The sequence below is a fragment of the Notamacropus eugenii genome, chromosome 2, assembly GCF_028372415.1.
Source record: "Notamacropus eugenii isolate mMacEug1 chromosome 2, mMacEug1.pri_v2, whole genome shotgun sequence".
NCBI lineage: Eukaryota > Metazoa > Chordata > Mammalia > Diprotodontia > Macropodidae > Notamacropus > Notamacropus eugenii.
Window position 1 is genome coordinate 307983331 of NC_092873.1, and position 23267 is coordinate 308006597.

The following is a 23267-nucleotide window of genomic DNA, read 5'->3' on the forward strand; positions in this document are numbered from 1 at the left end:
GAGGAACAGACTGGATGTATGTGGTGTGTGTGTGTGTGTAAGAAAGAGAGAGAGAGAGAGAGAGAGGAGAGACAGATAGACACAGTGATGAATCCAGGATGACTCCTAAGCTGTGAGCCTTAGGGACTGGGAGGATGGTGTCTTCCTCAACAGTAATAGGAAAGGTGGGAGAGAAGGGTAGGGGAAGAGCTTCAGGGGAAAGATGAGTTCTGTTTTGTACATTCTAAGTTTCAGATGCCTACTAGTCATCCAGTTCAAGATGTCTAAAAGGCAGCTGAGATAGGAGATTTGAGCAGGATTTGAGAATCATCAGCAGAGATGGTAGTTAAATCCTTGAGAGCTGATAACATTACCAAGTAGTATACCAGGAGAAGGCTCAGGACAGAACTGTGAGGGACACCTAGGATTAGACAGATGAGCAGCCAGATAGGTAGGAGGGAAACCAGGAGAGTGGTACTGTGAAAATTAAAAGAGAGTATTGAGGAGTGATCAACAGGGTCAAAGGCTATAGAGAGGTTAAAGAGAATGTGGACTGTGGAAAGGCCTTTGGATTTAGTAACTTAAGAGATCACTGGTTACTTTGGAGAAAGGAGTTTTGGTGGAAAGACAAAGTCAGAAGTCATTTTAAGAAGAGAATGAGAGGAGGGAAAGTGGAAGCACTTATTTGCATCTCCATGTAAATGATTCCTAGATCTGTCTACCCACCCCTAACCTCACTTCCCAGTTTCAGTCTTCCATCACCAGCTTGTTTCCTCTCCAATCCATCCTCCAGTCCCCTTTTCTGAAAGCACCATTCTGTCCATGTCAGCCACCCTTCTTAAACTACAGTGGACCTATTGTAACTATAGGATCAAATACATTACATCTGACCTTGAAGACCCTTTACCATCTGGACCTTCTAGTGTTTGGAGTTGTCTTTACCCCTCTCCACATAACTAAAACATGGATCTGGAAATCTTGATGTTCTATATTGTCTTTTCGTTGGCTCTCTCCCATGCCTGGAATGTTTGCCCTCTTCTCCACTTCCAGGCTTCCCCAAAGTCTCAGCTCAAATCCCATCTTCAGTCCCTTCCATTGCAAGTGCCCTCCACCTATACTATATAGATCTTGGAGATGCAGCTATTTGCATGTTGTCTCCCCATTAGAATATATGATCCTTGAGAACAGTGCTTACAACTTAGTCTCATGGATGGACTTAAGAGCGTTATTGCTTATGGAATAAAACATAAACTTCTCCATTTAGTTTTAGAGTCTTCACAACCTTGCCCCAATTTCCCCCATATTATTCCATGTTATTTTTCATATATTGTGATCAAGCCCAATTGACCTTCTCTGTTCCTCAGAAAATGCTTAATTCCACTGGTTGCACAATGTGTGTCTGATGCTTAAACTACTGAAAAATTCCTTTGTGCCTCTGGCTCCTAAAATCCTTCTTTGGAGACACAGATCAAGTACTGCCTTCTGCATGAAGTCTTTTCCAAACTATTTCTTACTCCCAAATGCTGGTGCCCTCCCTTAATCACCTTTCATTTATATATTTATCTTCTACTACATACAAGTGTGTGTATCTCTATATATATTCAAATACACACATACTTGCACCTGTTAGAATGTGAGCTAAGAACAGAAACTGTTTTATTCTTTGTACCTCTAGTGGCCAGCAGTGGCTGGAAGGTAGGAGGTATTTAATAAATGCTTGCTGATTTTTCCACCTCAGAAATGCCTGTTGCATCTACACTTTCCTTTCTGTTCCCATTGTCTGAGCACCAGCCTAGGCCGCCATTCTCTCATTTTCCTTTTGCTCTTTCATCAAGCTTTTTGAAGGTGGGGAGTTCTGTTTCTGGTTTTAGTGTCCCCTATGCCTCATATTTAAGTCTTACATGGTTATGTGGTTGGGGGAAAAGGTTTGGTCAGCTTCTCCATCTGCTTCCAACCCTCTATTTCTCCTTAGGCCCTCTTCCTCTGATCTTTAAAGGTGCTTGAACTGATCCACTGGGCTGTTTGGAAATCATCTTAGAATAAGAGGGGAAAATGTGCTATGAAGTGGGTAGTCAGTCTGGGAGTGGAGTCATAAAAGGTGATTTTCTTTAGGATTCTCTAGCTCAGTACCTAAGTTATTGAGTGGACAATCCTATTTATAAGGCAAGAGGTTTTCATTGAGAAATTATCTGCTTGGTTACAGATAGAATGAAGAGTTTTCACTTATGGGATGGGTGGGGCAGACCTCACTGGGGGTGAGGTGTGGTGGGAACCCTTCCACTATTCAAGTAAGTTTATTTAAACCTTGCAAAACCCCAACTGAATTCAGAGGTAATTTTTTTTATACCTTGCCAGGCCCCTTTTTCTTTATTTACCTCTAGTACACCTAGCATAATTGCTTAAAAAATGGCCAGACACAGATGTCTCCTGACTCCTACAGAAGTGGCTTCCAACAAGCCTAATTTTTTGGACTCCAAATATTTGGTATTGTTGCATACACACTGACTACATCTCTAACCCTGAATGACCATTACAAGGACCTAACAAATGTTTATTAGTGGTCACTTAAGAGTTAAATGAGAATGTGGCCCCGGTCCAGGAAAAACCTGTAATTACTACTCAAAAGTACATCACACGTTAACAGTGGAAGTACACTCATCATAAAAAACACAAGTCTGGAATTGGGCAAAAAAAGTGTAGAACACTTATACAGCAGAGAATAAATTTATGGAACCCATTACCTCAGAAAGTCCTACAGGCTATAAATATAATAGGTTCAAAAAGTGTTTAGACAAATTAGTGATTGGATAGTTTCTTAGAAGGTTATTCAAGGAAGCTAGGAATGATTGCGCACACATCCTTAACCATTTTCTCCAGTGTCCTTCAGTACTGCTGTTGGATGAATACTGAACTACATGGCTAACATTATCTGACATTGTCTATATTCCTGTCACTGTCTTTGAAACCCTCACACATGGAGTAAGGTACAACCCTGAGGTATGTACAAATACTGATATTCACTGCATTTGTGATAGTTCTGTCAAAGGAATTGGAGACTAGGGATATTAAATCAGAAACATCAACAGCAAATACATTTAACTTTGTACAACATTTACAGTTTACACAACTTGTATATAATGACCTTGTGTTAGACCTATAATATTGAGCAAGGAAAACACTCCGCATTCTGGGATCTGGAGGTTCTCAAAACAAGTGGATGCCACAAGAACCACCTTGTACCATTTCTCCCCCAGTGTGGTCTCTCACGATGCCCTCCTGTCCTACAACAGGGCTCCCTTGACCCTCCAGTCCTGGGACAAAAGATCTTGCAGCTCGCCCTCGTCGTGGCTGTCCGGGTTCTCGTCCTCCTTCCTAGGCAGTTCCCTCCGGGCCAACACTTCCTTCAGTTTGCTCTTGAGCATGTCCTGGCGGTCCCGGAGGAGCTCCACACGCCGGTAGCACTCGATCTGCTCGTCGATCTCGCCAATCTGCCGGTCCAGCCGCCCCTCCTCGTCCTCCTCGGCCACGATGGCATCAGAGATGGTGTTGACCTGCCTCATGGCCTTCTGGAACTCGTCCCACTCCTTGTCCATCTGGTCCTTGGGTGCGTCCACCTTGCGCACCTTGGCGTCGATCTCGGGATCATCGAAGAAGCCCTCGGGCAGCGCCTCGGCCGTGTTCTCCCGCCTCTCCACCACCTTCTCTTGCACCTCGGCCTTCTGGATGGAGCCCGAATGGGAGACGACGGGGGCGCTGGGGGCGTCCTGGTCGAAGAAATCGGGGGGCAACGTGCTGGGCGCGGGGGCTTGGGTTTCCCCAGCTGCGCTCGTTCCTTCCTCCCCCTCTTCCTCTTCTTCGTCGTCGTCTCCGTAGTCCGGGAGCAAACTGAGCCCCGACGTCTTTGCTGGCGCCTCCTTCGCGCCCGAGTCAAAGAAGTCCACGGGCAGCCCGGAGGCGCCGGCGGCTCGCGTTCTCTTCGCGTCGGCCGGGCCGTCCGGCTCGGGGCCAGTTCTCTTGGCCGGTGGGGGCGGCGGCGGCGCGGGGCTCGGGCCGGGCTCCTTGGGCCCCTTGAGCAGCGCCACCTTCTCCTTGTGCTGTTTGCCCAGGACGTGGGTGGGCCACAGCAGCTCGCTCTTCACGGGGACGCCGCACAGCGCGCAGCTCAGCTGCCCCAAGCGGTTGTACTTGGCGAAGGGGGACTCCACTCGCTTCCGGCTGGCGCTCAGCCGCTGCTTCTCGGACTTCATAAGCCGCCGCAGCTCGTCCTGCTTCACCGTGCGCTTCCCCGTCGACGCCATCTTGGCGGCCGGACTCGGCGGGCGCAGCTTCGCTTCCGCCTCCCGGCTCCCCTTCCACAACATCCGCTTGCGTCACTTCCGGACAGCGCCGCGGCACGCCGGCTCGCGGATTGGCCAGGGACCTAACCAATGAGAAAAGGGGCGGGCTGTTTCTCGCAGCCGCCGCGGTCGAGGGTGGGCGTTGGTCACCGTTGTACTCGATCCAGCTCATCGGTGTTTTTTCCTTCTCCTTTTTCGGCCTTTCTTTTTAGAGGAGCGCAGGGATGGCGGCCGTGAAGGCGCTCAACCCCAGGGCGGAGGTGGCGCGAGCCCAGGCCGCGCTGTCAGTTAATATCTGCGCGGCCCGGGGGCTACAGGACGTGCTGAGGACCAACCTGGGGCCCAAGGGCACCATGAAAATGTGAGGGGCGGGAGGAGGAGGCGATGCGAGGGCCGATGGCAGTTTAGGACGCTTGGGGGCGTGGCCCTGGAGGGGCGTGTCCGAGGAGGGCGTGGCCTTTGGCGTGCTCTGATCCCTGGCCTGCTGGAGGGGGCAGGGGGGAGTGGGGCGGCCTCCCACTCTGTTTAGATGTGATGAGACGCTTGATGAGACATTTAAACAGCCCCTTCTCGCCCTCCCCTTCCCGTGATATTAGTGGGAGAGAACTCTCGCTTCGAGAACGTGGGTGCAAACACCACCTTTGCCACTTACCCCATGTGACCATGGGGCCACAACCTCTTTGGGCTATTTAGGTATCTCATCCGACAGATAACGGGGTTCATTAGATAGCCTACTAGACGTCTACCAGCCATAGACCTAAATAGAGGGAAGGAAAGGAATAAGTTCTTTAAGCACCTACTGTGTGCTGAGCTCATTACAGATATCTTACTTCATCCTCACAACAATGGGTGCTATTATACCTATTTTACAGCTGAGTAAACTGAGACGGGGGTGGAGTGGGGGTGGGGGAGGTGGGGGTGCTAGGTGGTGAAGTTGCTAGAGCGGCTGGGCTTACTTAGGACCAGAAAGACCCATCTGGGTTCAAATTTGGCCTCACTATCTCTGTGACCCTGGGCAAGTCACTTACCCCATGTTTGCCTCAGTTTCATCATCCATCAAATGAGCTGGAGAAGGAAATGGCAAACCACTCCAGTATCTTTGCCAAGAAAGCCCCAAATGGGGCCATGAAAAGTTGGATACGCTGAAAAATGGCAACAGCAACAAACTGAGGCAAATTAAATAACTTGTCCAGGGTCACACAGTTGGTATCTGAGAAAGAATTTGTACCCAGGTATTCCAGATTTCCAGCTCAGAGCTCTATCCACTGCACCCTTTAGCTTGACTCTGTCCTGCTGAAGGAAGCAAAGCCTTCCCTGACTCCTGTTTTCTATCTAGTGGCCCCAGTTTTGAACTGCCTACTCCACAGAGGGCTCTGTGGTGGGTATTCCCTAAATGGTCAGAAGACCTGGTCCTTGAAGGGCTGAAAGGAGTAACTTTAAGGTCACAGAAAAATGAAAAGTAAGAGAAGAGTGAAAGTAAGAGAAGAGTAACTTTAGGGTCACAGAAAAATGAAAAGCAACTTTGGATCAGGAGGATGCAGAACTAAAGTTGGAAATGACCTTTCAGGTCATTTAGTCCTGACACCTCATTTTACCTCAGTAAAATGGGCTTCAGTTAAGAGACTTGCCTAACGTCACATCAGGTGATAGCTTGCTGGATTTGAACTTTAATAATAACTATACAATAAGTATGTAATAATGCATTAAGGTTTACAAAGTGCTTTCATCTCATTTTATGCTCACAACTATGGGAGGAACGTGCTATTATTATTTCCATTTTACAGATGAGGAAACTGAGGCAAACAGATGTTAAAGAACTTGACCAGGGTCACTACAGCTATTAAATGTCTGAGTTAGATTTGAACTTAGATTTTCCAGATTCTAAGTCCTCTGTTCTATCTGCAATTCCGCCATTCTACCATTCTAGTCAAAAGTGTTTAAGAATAGAAATCATAAAGAGATAGGGACTGGACTTGTAATTCATTGATATAAAGAACTCCCTGAATTAGGAAAGTGTCTCTCCCCATGCAGGTGAGAATTGCTTTTCTGCAATTTAAAGTCAGATAGTTGTCTGCATCAGTCACATGTCATGGGAACATAAACCTTTAATAGTAAAAAACTAAATTTTAGAGGGAGCATGGAAGAGAGAAAGGACATGTGATTTGAAGTCAGGGCCTGGTATGGAATCTCACCCCTTTGTATACACTAAGTTCTTTCTAATACACTAAAGGGTATATAAGGGATGTACAGGATTATAGATTTATAACTGGAAGGCCATCCAGCCCAGGCCCCTAATGTTACAAATGCAGAAGGACAGGCACCAAAAGGTTGTTCTTTGACCAGTCACACAGCCAGTGAGTTCCTGAGTTGGTCTGTGAGTCCATGTTCCATTCCTTACACCAGACTACCTTTCACCAGTTGCATGGCCCTGGTCAAGTCACTTAGGGCCTCACTTTATCTGTAAAATGAGGGGTTGAATTGGAGAAGCAGCATCAAGGAGTGGATGGAGGATAGGATTTGGAGTCAGAAAGAGCTTGGTTCAGACACTGCCTCAGCAGTTTCTGTATCTGGAAAATGAGCGTGTAATAGCTACTCCATGACCTCTAAGCTCCCTTCTAGTTCTAAATCTACGATCCTATAAACCTGCTTCAGTTTTGCATAATGGCCAGTGGTGTACTGTCATGGAGACTGGGACAGGAACAACAGAAATTGGCACAGCAGAAAGTTAAGCATTTCCTGGACTAAAGCTTCCTTCTAAACTGCTGGAAGGATAGAATGGTAGAAGACTGAGCTCGTACCTACACTTTGAATGAGAGTGTGGGGGTGAGACTTCCTGACCTTGAGATTCTGAGGCCAGCAGAAGAAGGATCCTTAAAAGATTTAGGGCCAGCAAGTGAAGTGCACTACCATAAACTGTTTTTATTTTGTTTTTAATTCAATTTTATTTTCATATTTGCATTTCCTCACTCCTGCCCCACTATTGAGAATTAAAGAAAAACAAAACCTGTCACAAGCATGCATAGGCATCAAAATAAATTCCTGCATTGGCTGTGTCCAAAAAAAAGAGTTGATCTGCACATCACTTTTCTGTCTGGAGGTGGGTAGCATGAATCATGAATCCTCAGGATGGTGTTTGGTTATTGTGTTGATCAGAATTTCCTAGTCAAAGTTGTTTCTCTTTGCAATATTGTTGTTGTTATATACATTATCATCAACTAATGTTGAATGAAATAAAAAATGATAAACTTTTAGGTGAGCACAAGATTTGCTTTTTGGTAGCTCTTCTTGTCTAAGGATGAAGGATCTGAATGAATGGATAAATTAGGGTCTGGGAGAAAAGGGAGTAGGGAAAGTTCATATATTTATGCTGAAAGAGGGTTTAGAGGTCATCTGGTCTAGTCCTTCCATTTTACAGATGAGTAAACTAACCCCTAGAGGAGTTACTTGACTTGTCCAGGGTCACAAAGTTAGTAAAGTAACAAAGCAGAATGCTTTTGACCTGGGCCCTCTTACTCTAAATCCAGTGTCCTTTCTAATATACTAAACATTTTGGAACACAAGGACACAGGCAGAGAGAGGGATACTGAAGAAGGAAAGAAATATTAAGAGTGGTGAGATAAAGGGAGGCTTGGTAGGTTCCTAGACAAATCTGTTTGATTTACTCACTGTAGTCCTTCAGTTACCCTTCTCTTTAAACCTGTAGGACCTCCGGTTTTGAATAAGATGGCTATAGCAGCTCTCCTAAGAGGAAAATTATTTTCTGGACTACAGTGGCGGTGGCCAGAGTACTAGGACTATGTGCAACATTTGGAGGTCTTTGAGGATTGTAGGAGATGATGATGGAGGAGAAAGGAATCTTTTACCATATGCCTTTATTAATAACATTGTTCTTTGAACAGGCTTGTTTCTGGTGCAGGAGACATTAAACTTACTAAAGATGGCAATGTTTTGCTCCATGAAATGGTAAGCTATCTATGCTTGCTTTTCCCATAATATTTGTAAGCAGACATTAATTAAGAAAAAGGGGAGTGCTAATCTAGATTTTTTTGTATCCAAGATAGACAGTTTAATTCTATAGTGTTAAGATAAATTAGGTTAAATTCCACTTGTCAGCAGCTTTTAAAATTTTATATGTATCCTGAAAAATGCCTGAGGAATACCTTTAACATAAAGTCATTTTGAAAACACACTGTGCCTTATTCTATGTGATCGGGGAACAATCAGTCACTCTTTGCAATTTTAGTAAATGTATTTATCTTTGAGATGGAAGAATTTAATCTTATCTTAGAAGTGTCATGTCAACATAATACATGCCAAAGCAATTGCTTTATTGTACATTGTTCTGCAGTCTTGAACTTTAAGGTGGGTGTACCAGCCAATCAGCTTCTTTGTTTGGCTTGTTTCAGATAAGTTCTGCTCACCTAATAGATAAGGAAGAATTTGTAAATTTGTGAAATGAAGCTCAATTTCATCCTTGTGTTTGTTGACTGAATATAGTATTGATGCTTCAGTTAGCCTGCTTGTTGCTTTGTTTTTTCTTTTACTCATCACTTATTTCATTTTAAAAAAATCCATTGTCTGCTTTGTAGCAAATTCAGCACCCAACAGCTTCTTTGATAGCAAAAGTAGCAACAGCCCAAGATGACATCACTGGTGATGGTACTACTTCAAATGTTCTGATTATTGGAGAGCTCCTGAAACAGGCAGATCTCTACATCTCAGAGGTATTTACATTTCACGATATATTTTATTGCGAAAAGAAAATAATGTGTGTTGAGTCAAATGAATTAAGTTTAAAGAATAACCTTATATTAGTGGGATTATGTGTTTTCTAAGGTTTGATTTACCCATTTCGGCAAAAGACTAGTTCATAAATAAATTGTGTTTCCATGTGTATTTATTGACTTAACAGAATGTAAAGAAAAGAATTATTAAGTGACCTTTTACTGAGAGATTTTTGTAACTGATTTGCAATTTGATTTTGACCTATTTCTAACCTTCTCTTCTACCCATTTTAGTGCTGTTGCACCTAAACACACTATATTTAGTGCCATTTCTGTGCCTTCTTTCATGCTTTTCCTCCCACCTACAATGTCCTTAGCCTTTCTTTTCAACATTCACATCTCACTGAACCCTCAAGACCTAGCCTAAGTCACATTTTCTAACTCTCTACATCATACTTGTAATAACCTGTTTTCCTTGTAGCTTCTAGAGCATTTATTGTCTACACTGACATCTCCCCCATCCTGTCTTGTAACATCTTTCATATTGTGGTCTTGTATTGCTATTTAACTTTAAATGCAAGTCTGTCTTGTTTTCCCAGATAAATTGTAACATACTTTAAATCAGGAACTGTCATCCAGCCCCACAGCTCTCCATCTTGTTCAAAAGAATGTCATGAGAAACTTTGCTACATGCCTTGGTGAACTATGGATGTACTGTGTTTATTATCCTGTTGCACCATTCTCGTAAGCCTGTCAAAGAAGGGAATGAAGCTAGTTTGATACGATTTTTTTCATAGTGGAACCGTGCTTGTTTTTAGTGATCAGTACTGATCTTCCTAAGTGCTCATACATCATTCATTAGTAATTTGTTCTATAATTTAGTTGGTTTAGTTACAGACAGATTTTTGTAATCTCTGGAATATGCCATTTTGAAAATGGAGACTACATAGGGTTATTTGCTTGGCCTCCTGTCTTCCTACACTTCTCTGTTCCTTGCAGTTCCTCAATTATTCAGTAATAACCTCTATAAGTTCTTTTTAATAAAAGGATGAAAACTTGGGTCAGGACATTTGAACTCATTTAGAGCAACTTGCTGTTCTCTTACTAGGTCCTCTACAGACTAAAGATAGTTTCCTTTGATAGAGAGGCTAGACTAGGAGCAGAGGAGGAGTTTGAGTAGTTACACTCTCTGTTTGCTAATATGACACCAACCTCCTCAAGCACTTTCTTTATTCTTCTTATCCTAAATATAGCCTAAAAAGTTCTTTATACTGATGATGAAGAATGCTACCCACTTCCTGAGTAAGACATAATAGATTAAATATGCACGGTGATGCACATTTTTGGACATGGCCAATAAAGGAACTTATTTTGCTTTACTATTCATATTTGTTACTAGTGTTTTGTTTTTGTTTACTTTTTGAGGGGTGAGGTGGAGCAGGAAAGAAATAGAAGGAAAAGAAAATAAATACTTGTTAATTGGAAAAAAATTAATTAAAAAAAACCCTTTGTGCTATCCTTATTCTTTGCTAATTTCATTTCATTTCATTCTAGGGTTCATCCTTTCTAAAATTCTTATAGATCTGTGTTACTTTTTTCCCCTATTCTTCCTTGGTTATGTGCCTTGGTGTCTATGTTTTGTAATGTTATTTTCTCTTGTGAATTAAGTGTCTTGTCCACTGTTGTTTTCTTTCTTTCTATGCCATCCATGGTCTCTATGATATATAGATTTGCAGTTTTATCTGGGAATTCTTCCTCCTTAGTTTTTAATTTAAAGTCTTCTTGATGTACCGACAAGCTTTCAGTCAAATGCATTCTTTCAGTCATCATGGGATGTATTCTACTTCTAGTCAAGCATTCATTATTTCTAGTAGATATGGAAAATCAAATACTATTCTTTAACACAATCTACATAGCAAATGGTACACTTCTTATATCTTACTTGCTCTTCCAAAATCCCAGCCTGCAAATGGAAGAAGAAATGAAAATTAACTAATGTCTTTTGGTTCTTCATTTTCCTACCTGGAGGACTTCATCATTTCCGGATATATAGTCTCAGAGTTTCTTTTGGTAACATCATATGTCTTCACATGAGTCACTGTAATTGAATGATGGTTGATGGATTTGTTAAATATCACCAGACTCTCCTTTAGCTGTTGGAAATGTGTTTCAGATTCTAGGAGACTGGGGCCTCCCTGATCTAAGTGTTGCCTTAGAAATGGGACTGCCTTACTTTGTGGGGAGATTCACACATGCAATAAAGCTGAGCAAAAGGAACACTTTACCTCACAAGTAAATTCCCAAATGAATACCTGTGCCTTTGTTCCCCAAATTAACTACTTCCTTTATCTCTAGACAGAAACAAACAGTGATAGCCTTTGCTTATCATCTTCCACAGAAAGCACAGATAGAACCATTCCCCTTGAGAGCTTGATAGGCAATTGAGGAGATAGAGATACACTCAAGAAGAAAAGGGGACCAAGGTCTCCCTAAAAACCAACTAAACACCTTTAAATAATGCCATAAAACAATTCCAGAAGCAACAGAACTTACAAAAAGGATGGAGTGAAATAATTTTCCAGCCAAAGACAACTTAGAAGGTTTGCAGGAAAGGTCTATTGCACTTGGATGAGAGTGGAGCATAGTCCTGTGCAAGCCATACCAGCTCAAACTGGGCCCCAGCAAACCAGGAGCAAGCCTTGGGAGCTACTGAATCAGCGGCTGCCTCCAGAGCTCTCAGCTCATGGATGGTAAAGGGATTGAACAACTGATTGGAAGGATATTACAGGGGTCTCTTTGCTGACACTGGTGGTAGGACTCAGTTGATTTGCCTGTACTCAGATCTGGGTAGCAGTCCCAGGATGAGGAACAGTGCTAGCAGCTCCTAGGAGCTTGTAGTCACGGTGGAGCAGGTACCCTTGTCACAGTTCCAGGACAGAAAAGTATGCTTATGGTCACTCATAGACCAGGAGAGTAGTAAATGTACCTGTCCTTAGATCATATCCCCTTGGAAGGGCAGCTAGGTGGTGCAGTGGATAAAGCACCAGTACAGGAGTCAGGAGGACCAGAGTTCAAATCTCACCTCAGACACTTGACACTCACTAGCTGTGTGACCTTGGGCAAGTCACTTAACCCCAATTGCCTCATCCTGAGTCATCTCCAGTCATCCTGATGACTCTATCTGATCACTGGATCCAGATGGCTCTGGAGGAGAAGTGAGGCTGATGACCTGCACAGCCTTCCCTCACTCAAAACAAAGTCAAGTGCAAGTCATGTCATCATTTTTCTGATGGCATGATCTTCCTCAGCAAAGAAGGACAAACACACACACACACATTACGTTGGAAGAACTGAAAACTTACAGGTCCGAAGAAGTGCCTCTGAAAACAGTTGCACAAAATCCCTGAAGGTTAGGACAGTGTGCCCTCTATCCTGTAAGTGGAGCCCCACTTTAACAAAGAGTTAAAAATCAAGAAATAGATTGAAAAAATTAGAAAACAACAGAAAAAAATTTTGACCATAGAAAGTTGCTATGACAAGGAAGATCAAAATACACACTCAGAAGGCAATAACAAAGACAATGCTCCACCATCCAAAGCTTCCAAGAAAAGTAAGAATTGGTCTCAGGCCATGGAAGAGCTCAAAAAGGATTTTGAAAATCAAGTAAGAGATGTAGAAGCAAAGCTGGGAAGAGAAATGAGAGTGATGCAAGAAAATCATGCAAAAAGAGGCACCAGCTTGGCAAACGAGACACACACAAAAAATACTGAAGAAAAAAACACCTTAAAAATAGACTAGGCCAAATGGTGAAAGAGGTACAAAAAACCAGAGGAAAAGAATGCCTTGAAAAGCAGAATTGGCTAAATGGAAAAAGAGACACAGAAATTCACTGAAGAAAAAAACTTCTTAAAAAATAGAATTGGCCAAATGGAAAAGGAGATACAGAAGTTCACTGAAGAAAATAATTTCTTAAAAATTAGAATTGAACAAATGGAAGCTAGTGACTTTATGAGAAATCAGGAAACAATAAAACAGAACCAAAATAATGAAAAAATAGAAGACAATGAGAAAAATCTCATTGGATAAAACAACTGAACTAGAAAATAGATCTGGGAGACATAAATCAAGAATAATCTAAGAAATTATCAATGAAAACTACTCCAATATTCTAGAACTAGAGGGTAAAATAGAAATTGAAAGAATCCACCAATCACCTCTTGAAAGAGATCCCAAAATGAAAGCTCCCAGGAATATTGTTGCCAAATCCCAGAGCTCCCAGGTCAGGGGAGAATATTGCAAGCAGCCAGAAAGAAACAATTGAAGTATTGCAGAACAATAATCAGGATAACAAAATTTAGCAGCTTCCACATTAAACGATCAGAGGACTTGGAATATGATATTTTGGAGGGCAAAGAGTTAGGATTATAACCAAGAATCACCTACCCAGCAAAACTGAGTATAATCTTCAGGGGAAAAAAATGGATATTCCATGAAATAGAGGACTTTCAAGCATTCTTAATGAAAAGACCAGAGCTGAGAGAAAATTTGACTTTCCAGTACAATACCCAAGAGAAGCATAAAAAGGTAAACAGAAAAAGGAAATCATAAGGAACTTAATAAGGTTAAACTGTTTATATTCCTACATGGGGAGATGATAATTCTAACTCATAAAAACTTTCTCATTATTAGGGCAGTTAGGAATATATACAGACAGAGGGCACAAGTGTGAGTTGAATATGAAGGGATGGTATCTAAAAATAAAATTAAGGGGTGAGAAAGAGGAATGCATTGGCAGAAAGGAAAAGGAAGAGGTAGAATGGGGGTGAATTATCAAGAAAAAGCTTGAAGGGGAAGATAGAGGAGGTGGGAAGGAGTGAGTGAACTTTGCTCTCATCAGAATTGGCTCAAAGAGGGAATAATATAGATACTCAATTAGGTATAGAAATCTATCTTACTCTATAGGAAAGTAGGAGTAGAAAGAGAGTAAGAGAAGGGGAGGGGGTGATAGAAGGAAAGGCAGATTGGGGGAGTCAGTAGTCAGAAGCAAAATACTTTTGAGGAGTGACAGGGTAAAAGGAGAGAGAATAGATTGGGGGCGTGGAATAGAATGGAAGGAAATACATTTAGCAATCATAGCTGTTTTTGAAGCAAGTTTCTTTGATAAAGGCCTAATTTCTCAAATAGATAGAGAACTGAGTCAAATTTATAAAAATAGGAACCATTCCCCAACTGATAAATGATAAAAGATATGATAACTTTTCAGATGAAGGAATCAAAGCTATCTATAGCCATATGAGAAGGTGCTCTAAATTGCTATTGATTGGAGGAATGCAAATTGAAATAATTTTGAAGTACTACCTCCTACCTATTAGACTGGTTAACAAAACAGAAAAGGAGAATGACAAATGTTGGAGGGGATGTGGGGAAAAAAATGAGACATTAATGCACTGTTGGTGGAGTTGTGAACCATGTCAACTATTCTTTAGAGAAATTTTGAACTATGCCCAAAGGGTTATAAAACCAGGCATACTGTTTGACCTAGCAATACCACTGCTAGGTCTGTATCCTAAAAGAGATAAAAAACAAAAGGGAAAAGGACCTATGTATGTGTACAAAAATATTTTTAGCAGCTCTCTTTTGGTATTAGGGAGTTGAAAACTGGGAGGATGTCCATCAATTGAGGAATGGCTGAACAAATTGTGCTATGTGATTTTGATGGAATACTATTGTGCTATAAGAAATGATGAGCAGGATGCTTTCAGAAAAACCAGGAAAAACTTGCTTGAGCTGATGCAAAGTGAAATGTACTGTGTACAAAGTAACAGCAATATTGTAAGGTGATCAGCTGTGAATGACTTAGCTATTCTCAGCAATACGATGATCCAAGATAACTCTGACTGATGATGAAAAGTGGTATCTATCCCCAGATGTGTTTAAATACAGATTGAAGCATACATTTTTACTTTATTTATTTTTCTTGAGTTTTTTTGTTTTGTATTTTCTTTCATAACATGGCTAATATAGAAATGTTTTGGATAACTACACATGGATGACCTCTGTGGAATAGCTTGCTTTCTCAATGAGAGAATGGGGAGAGAGAAAGGGAGAGAATTTGGAACTCAAAGTTTTAAAAATGAAAGTTAAAGATTGTTTTTACATGTAATTGGAGGAAAATAAAATAATAAATTTTAAAAAAAGAAAAAAAGGAATCCCAGGTACCATGACTTTCCACATGTGAGAGGAAGCTGTCTTCTTCACTCCTCATCTCATTATCCAGGCTTTTTCAAAATCATATTCTTGCCAGGCAGAATAGTGATGGTTTGCTATCACCAGCATGGCACTACAAACTGATTCCTTGGTTAAATATACTTCAAGCCACTGTGGTCCCTAGAGTGGAATTGTTAAAAGTCATTTCCTATGCTAATCAGCTATGAATAACCAATGCCTTCAGTAGTACTCAGTATACCCTAGTTGTGAGGCTCTTGATAGTGTTCTTTCTTTTAGGTGTATTCTTAACTTCTGTTCCCCAAACTAACTCCTTGAGTTGGTCTTTCCAGGTCCATTTGCTGGAAGTATCACCAGACTGAGATCACAAATGTCCCTATTTCCCTTCCACATAAATTCTTCTGATTCATATCCCTCAAGCATACAAGGTAGTTACACACTATTGCCTTTTGACCATCTACAGTTTTGTAGCTTGTATTCCTTCATTCCCTCTTTGAGGGGTGCAAATCATTCTTGTCATGTATTTTCATGGGAATTCCCCTGGGATACATTGAATTCTTGTATGAAACATGAAAGACAGAGAGAATCTTCATCTTCTGAGAAGGTATACCTCATTTCATCAGGTCCACCTCCTTTATACATGAATAAGCCTAAGGAATAGGTGTCTAAGGCTTTGTTGGGTCCGTGGCAAAAACTTCTGAATGTGTATTGTGGGAGATGTGTTGGTGTTCAGTGAAATTTCTCAGTTTGAAGAAAAGGCACTTTACAGTCCTTTGTCCTCCTGGTGTATTCTGGGTTCTCCAGCCATTACCCAATGTACAACTCAGGTGTAGAGGCTTTTCTCAGTTGTCTGGTCTTATGCATGTACATGAGGCTTGTTGTGTTTGTCCTTATTTTTCGAAGAGGACCATGACATCAGGGAAATGATGACATGACTTGCCTTTGACTTTGATTTGGGTGAGGGAGAGCTATGCAAGGTCACCAGCCTCTCTTTCTGCTCCAGAGCCATCAGGGTCCAGTGAGCAGATATTCATTAGGACGACTGGAGATGGCCCAGGATGCAGTGGGAGACCCTAGCCCTTTTAGGCTAAGGTCTTTTCAGGTTCTCACTTTGAGTGAGACAACACCCATTCAATGAATAGTAGTCCTCTTTAAGAAGTGAGTCAACAGATGACCCCTTTAATTAGAAAAAAAGAAAAACATCAAACTGCGAGGGGAAGACCCTCAGGGTTGCTGTTCCAAAGAGAAACAGTTACCATTGACATTGTCTTCTTCAGCAATGAAGGACGAACACACACCATTGACATTAACTCTAAGCCAGGAGGGCCCAAAATACAGCTATTAAGTGGAGCTTGGGCAGGGACCTGTTGTGGTCCAATCTATGAGCTGCAGAGTGAACTGGGTTTAAGGCTTTGTGAAAGAAAGAAAGAAAGAAAGGAAGGAAGAAAAGAAAGAAGGAAGGAAGGAAGGAAGATAATTCTAGCCAGTAAACCCCAAGTTAACTGGGCAGTTTCTGGCCATGAAATTTTACTTTCCTTTGGAGAGGAGAAGGAGAAGGAGAGGAAGAGCTGAATTACCCAGCTAGTTGATCCCCATTCAGGCAGCTCAGTCTACTCACAGGTTGTGTTTGTCCTTTGTTTTCAAAGAGGACCATGACATCAGGGAGATGACATAACTTGCAGTTGACTTTGATTTGAGTGAGGAGGGTTGGGCAAAGTCACCAGCCTTACTTTCTTCTCCAGAGCCATCTGGATCCAGTGACCAGATATTCATCAGGATGACTGGAGGTGGCCCAGGATGCAATGGGAGATCCTGACCCTTTAGGCTAAGGCCTTTTCAGGTACTCACTTAGAGTGAGGTAATGCAGGCAGATGCACTGTGGAGAATAGTAGGCTCCCCTAAGTGGCATGAAACATGTTCTCAGCAGATTCTGCTGTGGGGAGAGCTCAGGCCTGCTGCAGATGGATAAGCCAACGGGTAGAGCTTGGTGTCTTTATTGCCCCATTATACCTGTATAGCCCTGTTGATAGGTATATTGTCATTGTACGTTTAGCTTTCTCTGAGACTGCCTCCAGAATTTGATATTAAGTGATTTATTGAAGGTCACATAGGTAACATAGTAGAGACTCCCATTTGCAACTCCTCATGCTTATCTGCTGATTTTGGAGCTGTCATGATTGCTCAAAGACTGAGATGGGATAACCTGTTAAATGGGCAGGTCGTGTGTCCTTAGAATTGTGATAAATCCATGGCCACTTGGGAGCAGGGTTGAGTTGATAATGGAAAATGGCTATAGGAGCTTCCTTTGCCACTTCTTGTAGGATATCTTGGTCCTTTGGCATCTCTCATATACATTCTGGGCTATGCTGGGTTACTAGTAATACAGGATTATGTGACTAGTGCCACAAATCCTTTGTGATAGCTCAACCATACTTTTTCTGATTCTCCCGGTCCAGATGTAGAACTCCATTCCCACCTTCTGCAATGGTGCCTTACCCTATGCTAGCATAATCTTGTCTTCTGAGAGGTACAAGAGAAGGAATACAACACCCAGTGCTCATACCAACAGCCCAAAACATTGGCCTCTGCAATACAATAGACTTTTCTGGTCAGTCATCATTCTAATGACATGTCTGTGTTAGGCCCTTTCAGGATGCTGGCAGCCCTGCAACGTACTTAAAAAAAGTTTTATTTATGACTTTTGTTTTTTATACCACATTCATCAGCTAATATGCCTCCTGACACAAGCTATTAGTTAAAAGAGATTACTTTCTTGTAACTAAGAAAAACAGACAAACCCAATTGGGTTATCTTATGATACATGCCACTTTAGTCTGCTACTATGTGCAAGGTTTGCTTCATCGTGTGTCCACTGGAACCAATATTAGTTATTTTATCTAATCTGAATTCAGCTGCTTTTTGTTGTTTTCATTTATGTTACTGCGTCATTTTGTATATTGTTCTAGCTCTGCTTTAATCTGCATCAGTTCATGCCAGTCTTCCTATATTTCTCAGAATTCTTCACATTCATCGTTTCTTAAAGCACAATAATAATTCCATTAATTCATGGACCATAATTTTCTTAGCCTTTATCCAATTGATTTGTTTCTAATTTGTTGTTACTAAAAAAAAAGTGCCACTGTGAATATCATAGCATATATCAAACCTTTCATTTTTGTCTTTGATCTCCTGGGAGTACATAGTATGGTACTGAATAAGTAAATTAATTTAGGAGGAATTGTAATTTTTGTTATATTGGCAATGATCTACCATTGAGCAATTAACATTTCTCTAATTATTTAGGTCTGTTTTTATTGCTATAGAGAGTGCTTTGTAGTTTCTTTCCTATACTTCCCATGTGTCTGGTAGAGAGACTCCTAAGTATCTTGTTAATAGTCATAATAATAGTTAGTATTCATATAGCTCTTTAGGGTTTGCAAAATGCTTTACAATTATCTCATTTGATCCTTACAACTCTAGGATATAAGCACTATTATTCCCATTTTTCAGGTGGGGAAACTGATTGGATTTGAGCTCTGGTCTTCTTGGCTCCAGGTCTAACACTATCCACTGGACCCCCTAACTTCCCTTTTAGTACATTTTGTAGCTATTTGAAATGGAATTTCTATTTCTTTTTCTTCCAGCTGTGTTGTGTTGTCAGAATACAGAAATATTAATGAATTATGTGGATTTATTTTGTATCCTGCAACTTTGCTGAATTTATTAACTGTTTAAATTATGTTTTAGGGCTCTCTAGAATTCAGTACTTCTTAAACTGTGGGTTGTGACCCACAATTTAAGAAATGCTGATGGGGTGTTCAGAGTGGAAGAAGTTTAAGAGGCCCTGCTCTAGATGAACCGTCGTAGTATTTGTAAAAAGTGATGTTTTTTTTTGTTTGTTTGCTGCTGTAGCCTTTCCAGCCTTGAAGGCTATTAGACCTACTACTATTTAAACTCACCTCACCATTTCCTTTTATCTGTTATGTCAAGTTAATTTTGTCCATGTTTTAGCATCAAGAATTAGTACTGCTGTCTACCACTAGACAGAAACACAAGACTACAATCTGCAGACACAGAAACTGCTTGCTAAAATACTCTAAAATCAATATTTTCTTTGCTTGTTAGGCCTGTTAGCTGCTTCTCACTCCTTTTATACCTCTTATATACTTCATAGTATGCTGGTAGCATGCTGTGTAGATATAGGTGATCATTAAATATTTGTTGAATTAAGGAATGAGTATGGTAGAAATTGGGAAATGTATTCTACATTAAAGTGACACCTCCCCTGGTATTCCATTCAGTGTGAAGGATAGTACTGCTGCCCTCAGTCTATGTTTGAAATTTGTATCTTGGTGGCACACTGAGATCCTCTGACAACAGTAAGGAAAAAAAAACCTTCAAAACAAAGGAACTTCAGAAATTTTACCATATTTTAAAAATAATTATTTGCACCTGTGTGTAGTTTAGAATTCACACACCCTCAGGGCAATTTGGAGACAAGGGAACCCTGGAGTGTGCTTGAAACAAAGGAAAGAAGACCAATCTAGGCCTTTTGCTAAAATTTCTTTTCAGCAGACCTCAGGAAAACAGACCGCCTCTAAAGAAAGTAACTCTGACATCTGTGTAAATGTATCTCATGAGTAGGGTGATATCAGCCAAAAATATAGTTATGGAAACACAAACGAGATGTACATAAATGCCCTGCAAATAAAGCTCTTCTGGTACTCTTTGAAAAAAAAAAGACAACTCTTTAGAGGAAGAAATAGATAACTCTTGCCAAAATTTGCTATAGCAATTTTATTTTTACTAAAATTTGGGACCATTAACCTTCTGGTAGGCTTCTTTTTTCTGGACTTACAGTGGGGGAACAACACCAATTTCTAGGTGTGGAAAGTGAGGAATGTCATATTCACTTAAAGACTTAAAATTTTCCTATAGAATAACATTCCATCTTATAGCAGTTTCAGGTATTACTCCTAAAAGATACTCATATTGAATTTTTGTAGCCACAGGCAAACATTAAAGGAGAATATAGAGAAAGAGTTTGTAAAGGTGGATCTTAATGGATGGACAGGGAAAAATAGTAGCAAACAAATCATGGAAAGCTTGGCAGTAGTTGCCTTTTGCTGCACAGATAGTACTGATGTTGTTAAGTTCCAGTAACATTTGGAAAGCATTATTTTGATCTTAGTATAGGCCGTTTTTAACTATAGATTTCCCTCATGACACCATTTAGTAAGGTATATAATGAAAAATAATTGCCATGTTTGGTTTATACAAAGTTACCATATAAAAGATATATTTGCCATAAAATGTTTTTTCTTTTAATTTAAATAAAATGTTTTATTCATCATTACTACTCTCCTAGTCTTTTAACATTTTTGTTTTCTTATTAAAAACCATGATTTATAGGTTGTACTTGGTATTTAAGTCAGATTTTGAGGAAAAAAAATGACCTATATCTGTACCAATATGGTATTCTTTCAAATGATGCTAATTATAGAATTTTTGCTATTGGACAAAATCCTGCTGATATTGCTTCATCGGCACCTGAGTGTGATTTGTATTTCCTTTAGTTTAAACTCTTTGTTAAGACAGTATTTGTACTTTTCTTTTGCATTAAGAGAAATCTCTTTTTCTTTCTCTATAAAATATATTTAAGTTAATATTTTCATATTCCGAGGGGAAGTACATAGCAAACAGTACTACTATTGGTTTTAGAGTAATAATGAGTTACTTAACTATTTTACTTAGAGATAACCTGGCATACTGAATAGAGGGCTGCCTTGGTTCTAGTTTTGCCCCTGACATGTATTAGCTGTGTGTCCTTGGGGTAGCCACTTACCCTCTCAACACCGCAGGTAATTTTCTTTTTTTTTTTTGGGGGGGGGGGGAGTCCTTTCTTTTTTTTTCTTCGTTCCTTCTTTCTTTATTTAACTTTTAACATTCATTTTCACAAAATTTTGGGTTCCAAATTTTCTCCCCTTTTGTCCCCTCCCCCACCCCAAAACACTGAGCATTCTAATTGCCCCTATCTGCCAATCTGCCCTCTCTTCTATCATCCCTCTCTGCCCTTGTCTCCATCCTATACCCCTTTACCTGTATTTCTTATTTGCTAGTGGCAAGAACAGTACTCGACAGTTGTTCCTAAAACTTTGACTTCCAACTTCTCTTCCTCCCTCCCTCCCTACCCCTTCCCTTTGGAAGGCACCAATTCAATATAGGCCATATCTGTGTAGTTTTGCAAATGACTTCCATAATAGTAGTGTTGTGTAAGAACTAATTATATCTCCCTCCATCCTATCCTGTCCCCCATTACTTCTGTTCTCTCTTTTGATCCTGTCCCTCCCCCTGAGTGTTGACCTCAAATTGCTCCCTCCTCCGCATGTCCTCCCTTCCAGCATCCCCCCCACCCTGCTTATCCCCTTATCCTCCACTTTCCTGTATTGTAAGATAGATTTTCATACCAAAATGAGTGTGCATTTTATTCCTTCCTTTAGTGGAATGTGATGAGAGTAAACTTCATGTTTTTCTCTCACCTCCCCTCTTTATCCCTCCACTAATAAGTCTTTTGCTTGCTTCTTTTATGAGAGATAATTTGCCCCATTCCATTTCTCCCTTTCTCCTCCCAATATATTTCTCTCTCACTGCTTGATTTCATTTTTTTAAGATATGATCCCATCCTCTTCAATTCACTCTGTGCACTCTGTCTCTATGTGTGTGTGCATGAGTGTGTGCATGTGTATGTGGGTAATCCCACCCAGTACCCAGATACTTAAAAGTTTCAAGAGTTAGAAATATTGTCTTTCCATGTAGGAATGTAAACAGTTCAACTTTAGTAAGTCCCTTATGATTTCTCTTTGCTGTTTACCTTTTCATGCTTCTCTTCATTCTTGTGTTTGAAAGTCAAATTTTCTTTTCAGCTCTGGTCTTTTCATCAAGAATGCTTGAAAGTCCTCTATTTCATTGAAAGACCAATTTTTCCCCTGAAGTATTATACTCAGTTTTGCTGGGTAGGTGATTCTTGGTTTTAGTCCTAGTTCCTTTGACTTTTGGAATATCCTATTCCATGCCCTTCAATCCCTTAATGTAGAAGCTGCTAGATCTTGTGTTATCCTGATTGCATTTCCACAATACTTGAATTGTTTCTTTCAAGCTGCTTGCAATATTTTCTCCTTGACCTGGGAACTCTGGAATTTGGCCACAATGTTCGTAGGAGTTTCTCTTTTTGGATCTCTTTCATGCGGTGATCTGTGGATTCCTTGAATACTTATTTTGCCCTCTGGTTCTAGAATCTCAGGGCAGTTTTCCTTGATAATTTCATGAAAGATGATGTCTAGGCTCTTCTTTTGATCATGGCTTTCAGGTAGTCCCATAATTTTTAAATTGTCTCTCCTGGATCTATTCTCCAGGTCAGTTGTTTCTCCAATGAGATATTTCACATTATCTTCCATTTTTTCATTCTTTTGGCTTTGTTTTGTGATTTCTTGGTTTCTCATAAAGTCATTAGCCTCCATCTGTTCCATTCTGATTTTGAAAGAACTATTTTCTTCAGTGAGATTTTGAATCTCCTTTTCCATTTGGCTAATTCTGCTTTTGAAAGCATTCTTCTCCTCATTGGCTTTTTGAACCTCTTTTGCCAATTGAGTTAGGCTAGTTTTCAAGGTGTTATTTTCTTCAGCATTTTTTTGTGTCTCCTTTAGAAGGGTGTTTACTTGTTTTTCATGCTTTGCTTGCATGTCACTCATTTCTCTTCCCAGTTTTTCCTCCACCTCTCTAACTTGATTTTCAAAATCCTTTTTGAGCTCTTCCATGGCCTGAGCCCATTGAGTGGGCTGGGATACAGAAGCCTTGACTTCTGTGTCTTTCCCTGATGGTAAGCATTGTTCTTCCTCATCAGAAAGGAAGGGAGGAAATGCCTGTTCACCAAGAAAGTAACCTTCTATGGTCTTATTTTTTTTCCCCTTTTCTGGGCATTTTCCCAGTCAGTGACTTGACTTCT

At 40.6% G+C, this 23267-nt stretch overlaps 1 protein-coding gene across 1 annotated transcript in view; it reads left to right on the top strand.

Annotated features, from left to right (window-relative positions):
- Positions 1 to 2320: 2320 nt before the first annotated feature.
- The window catches only part of CCT6B (chaperonin containing TCP1 subunit 6B), a 51989-nt gene continuing 31042 nt past the window's right edge, over positions 2321 to 23267 (top strand). Inside the window, exons 1-4 of the mRNA XM_072644944.1 lie at positions 2321 to 4395; positions 4527 to 4677; positions 8216 to 8279; positions 8906 to 9040. Coding sequence (XP_072501045.1) covers positions 3714 to 4395; positions 4527 to 4677; positions 8216 to 8279; positions 8906 to 9040 — 1032 coding nt within the window. The 5' untranslated portion in view covers positions 2321 to 3713. The remainder of the gene's footprint in view (positions 4396 to 4526; positions 4678 to 8215; positions 8280 to 8905; positions 9041 to 23267) is intronic.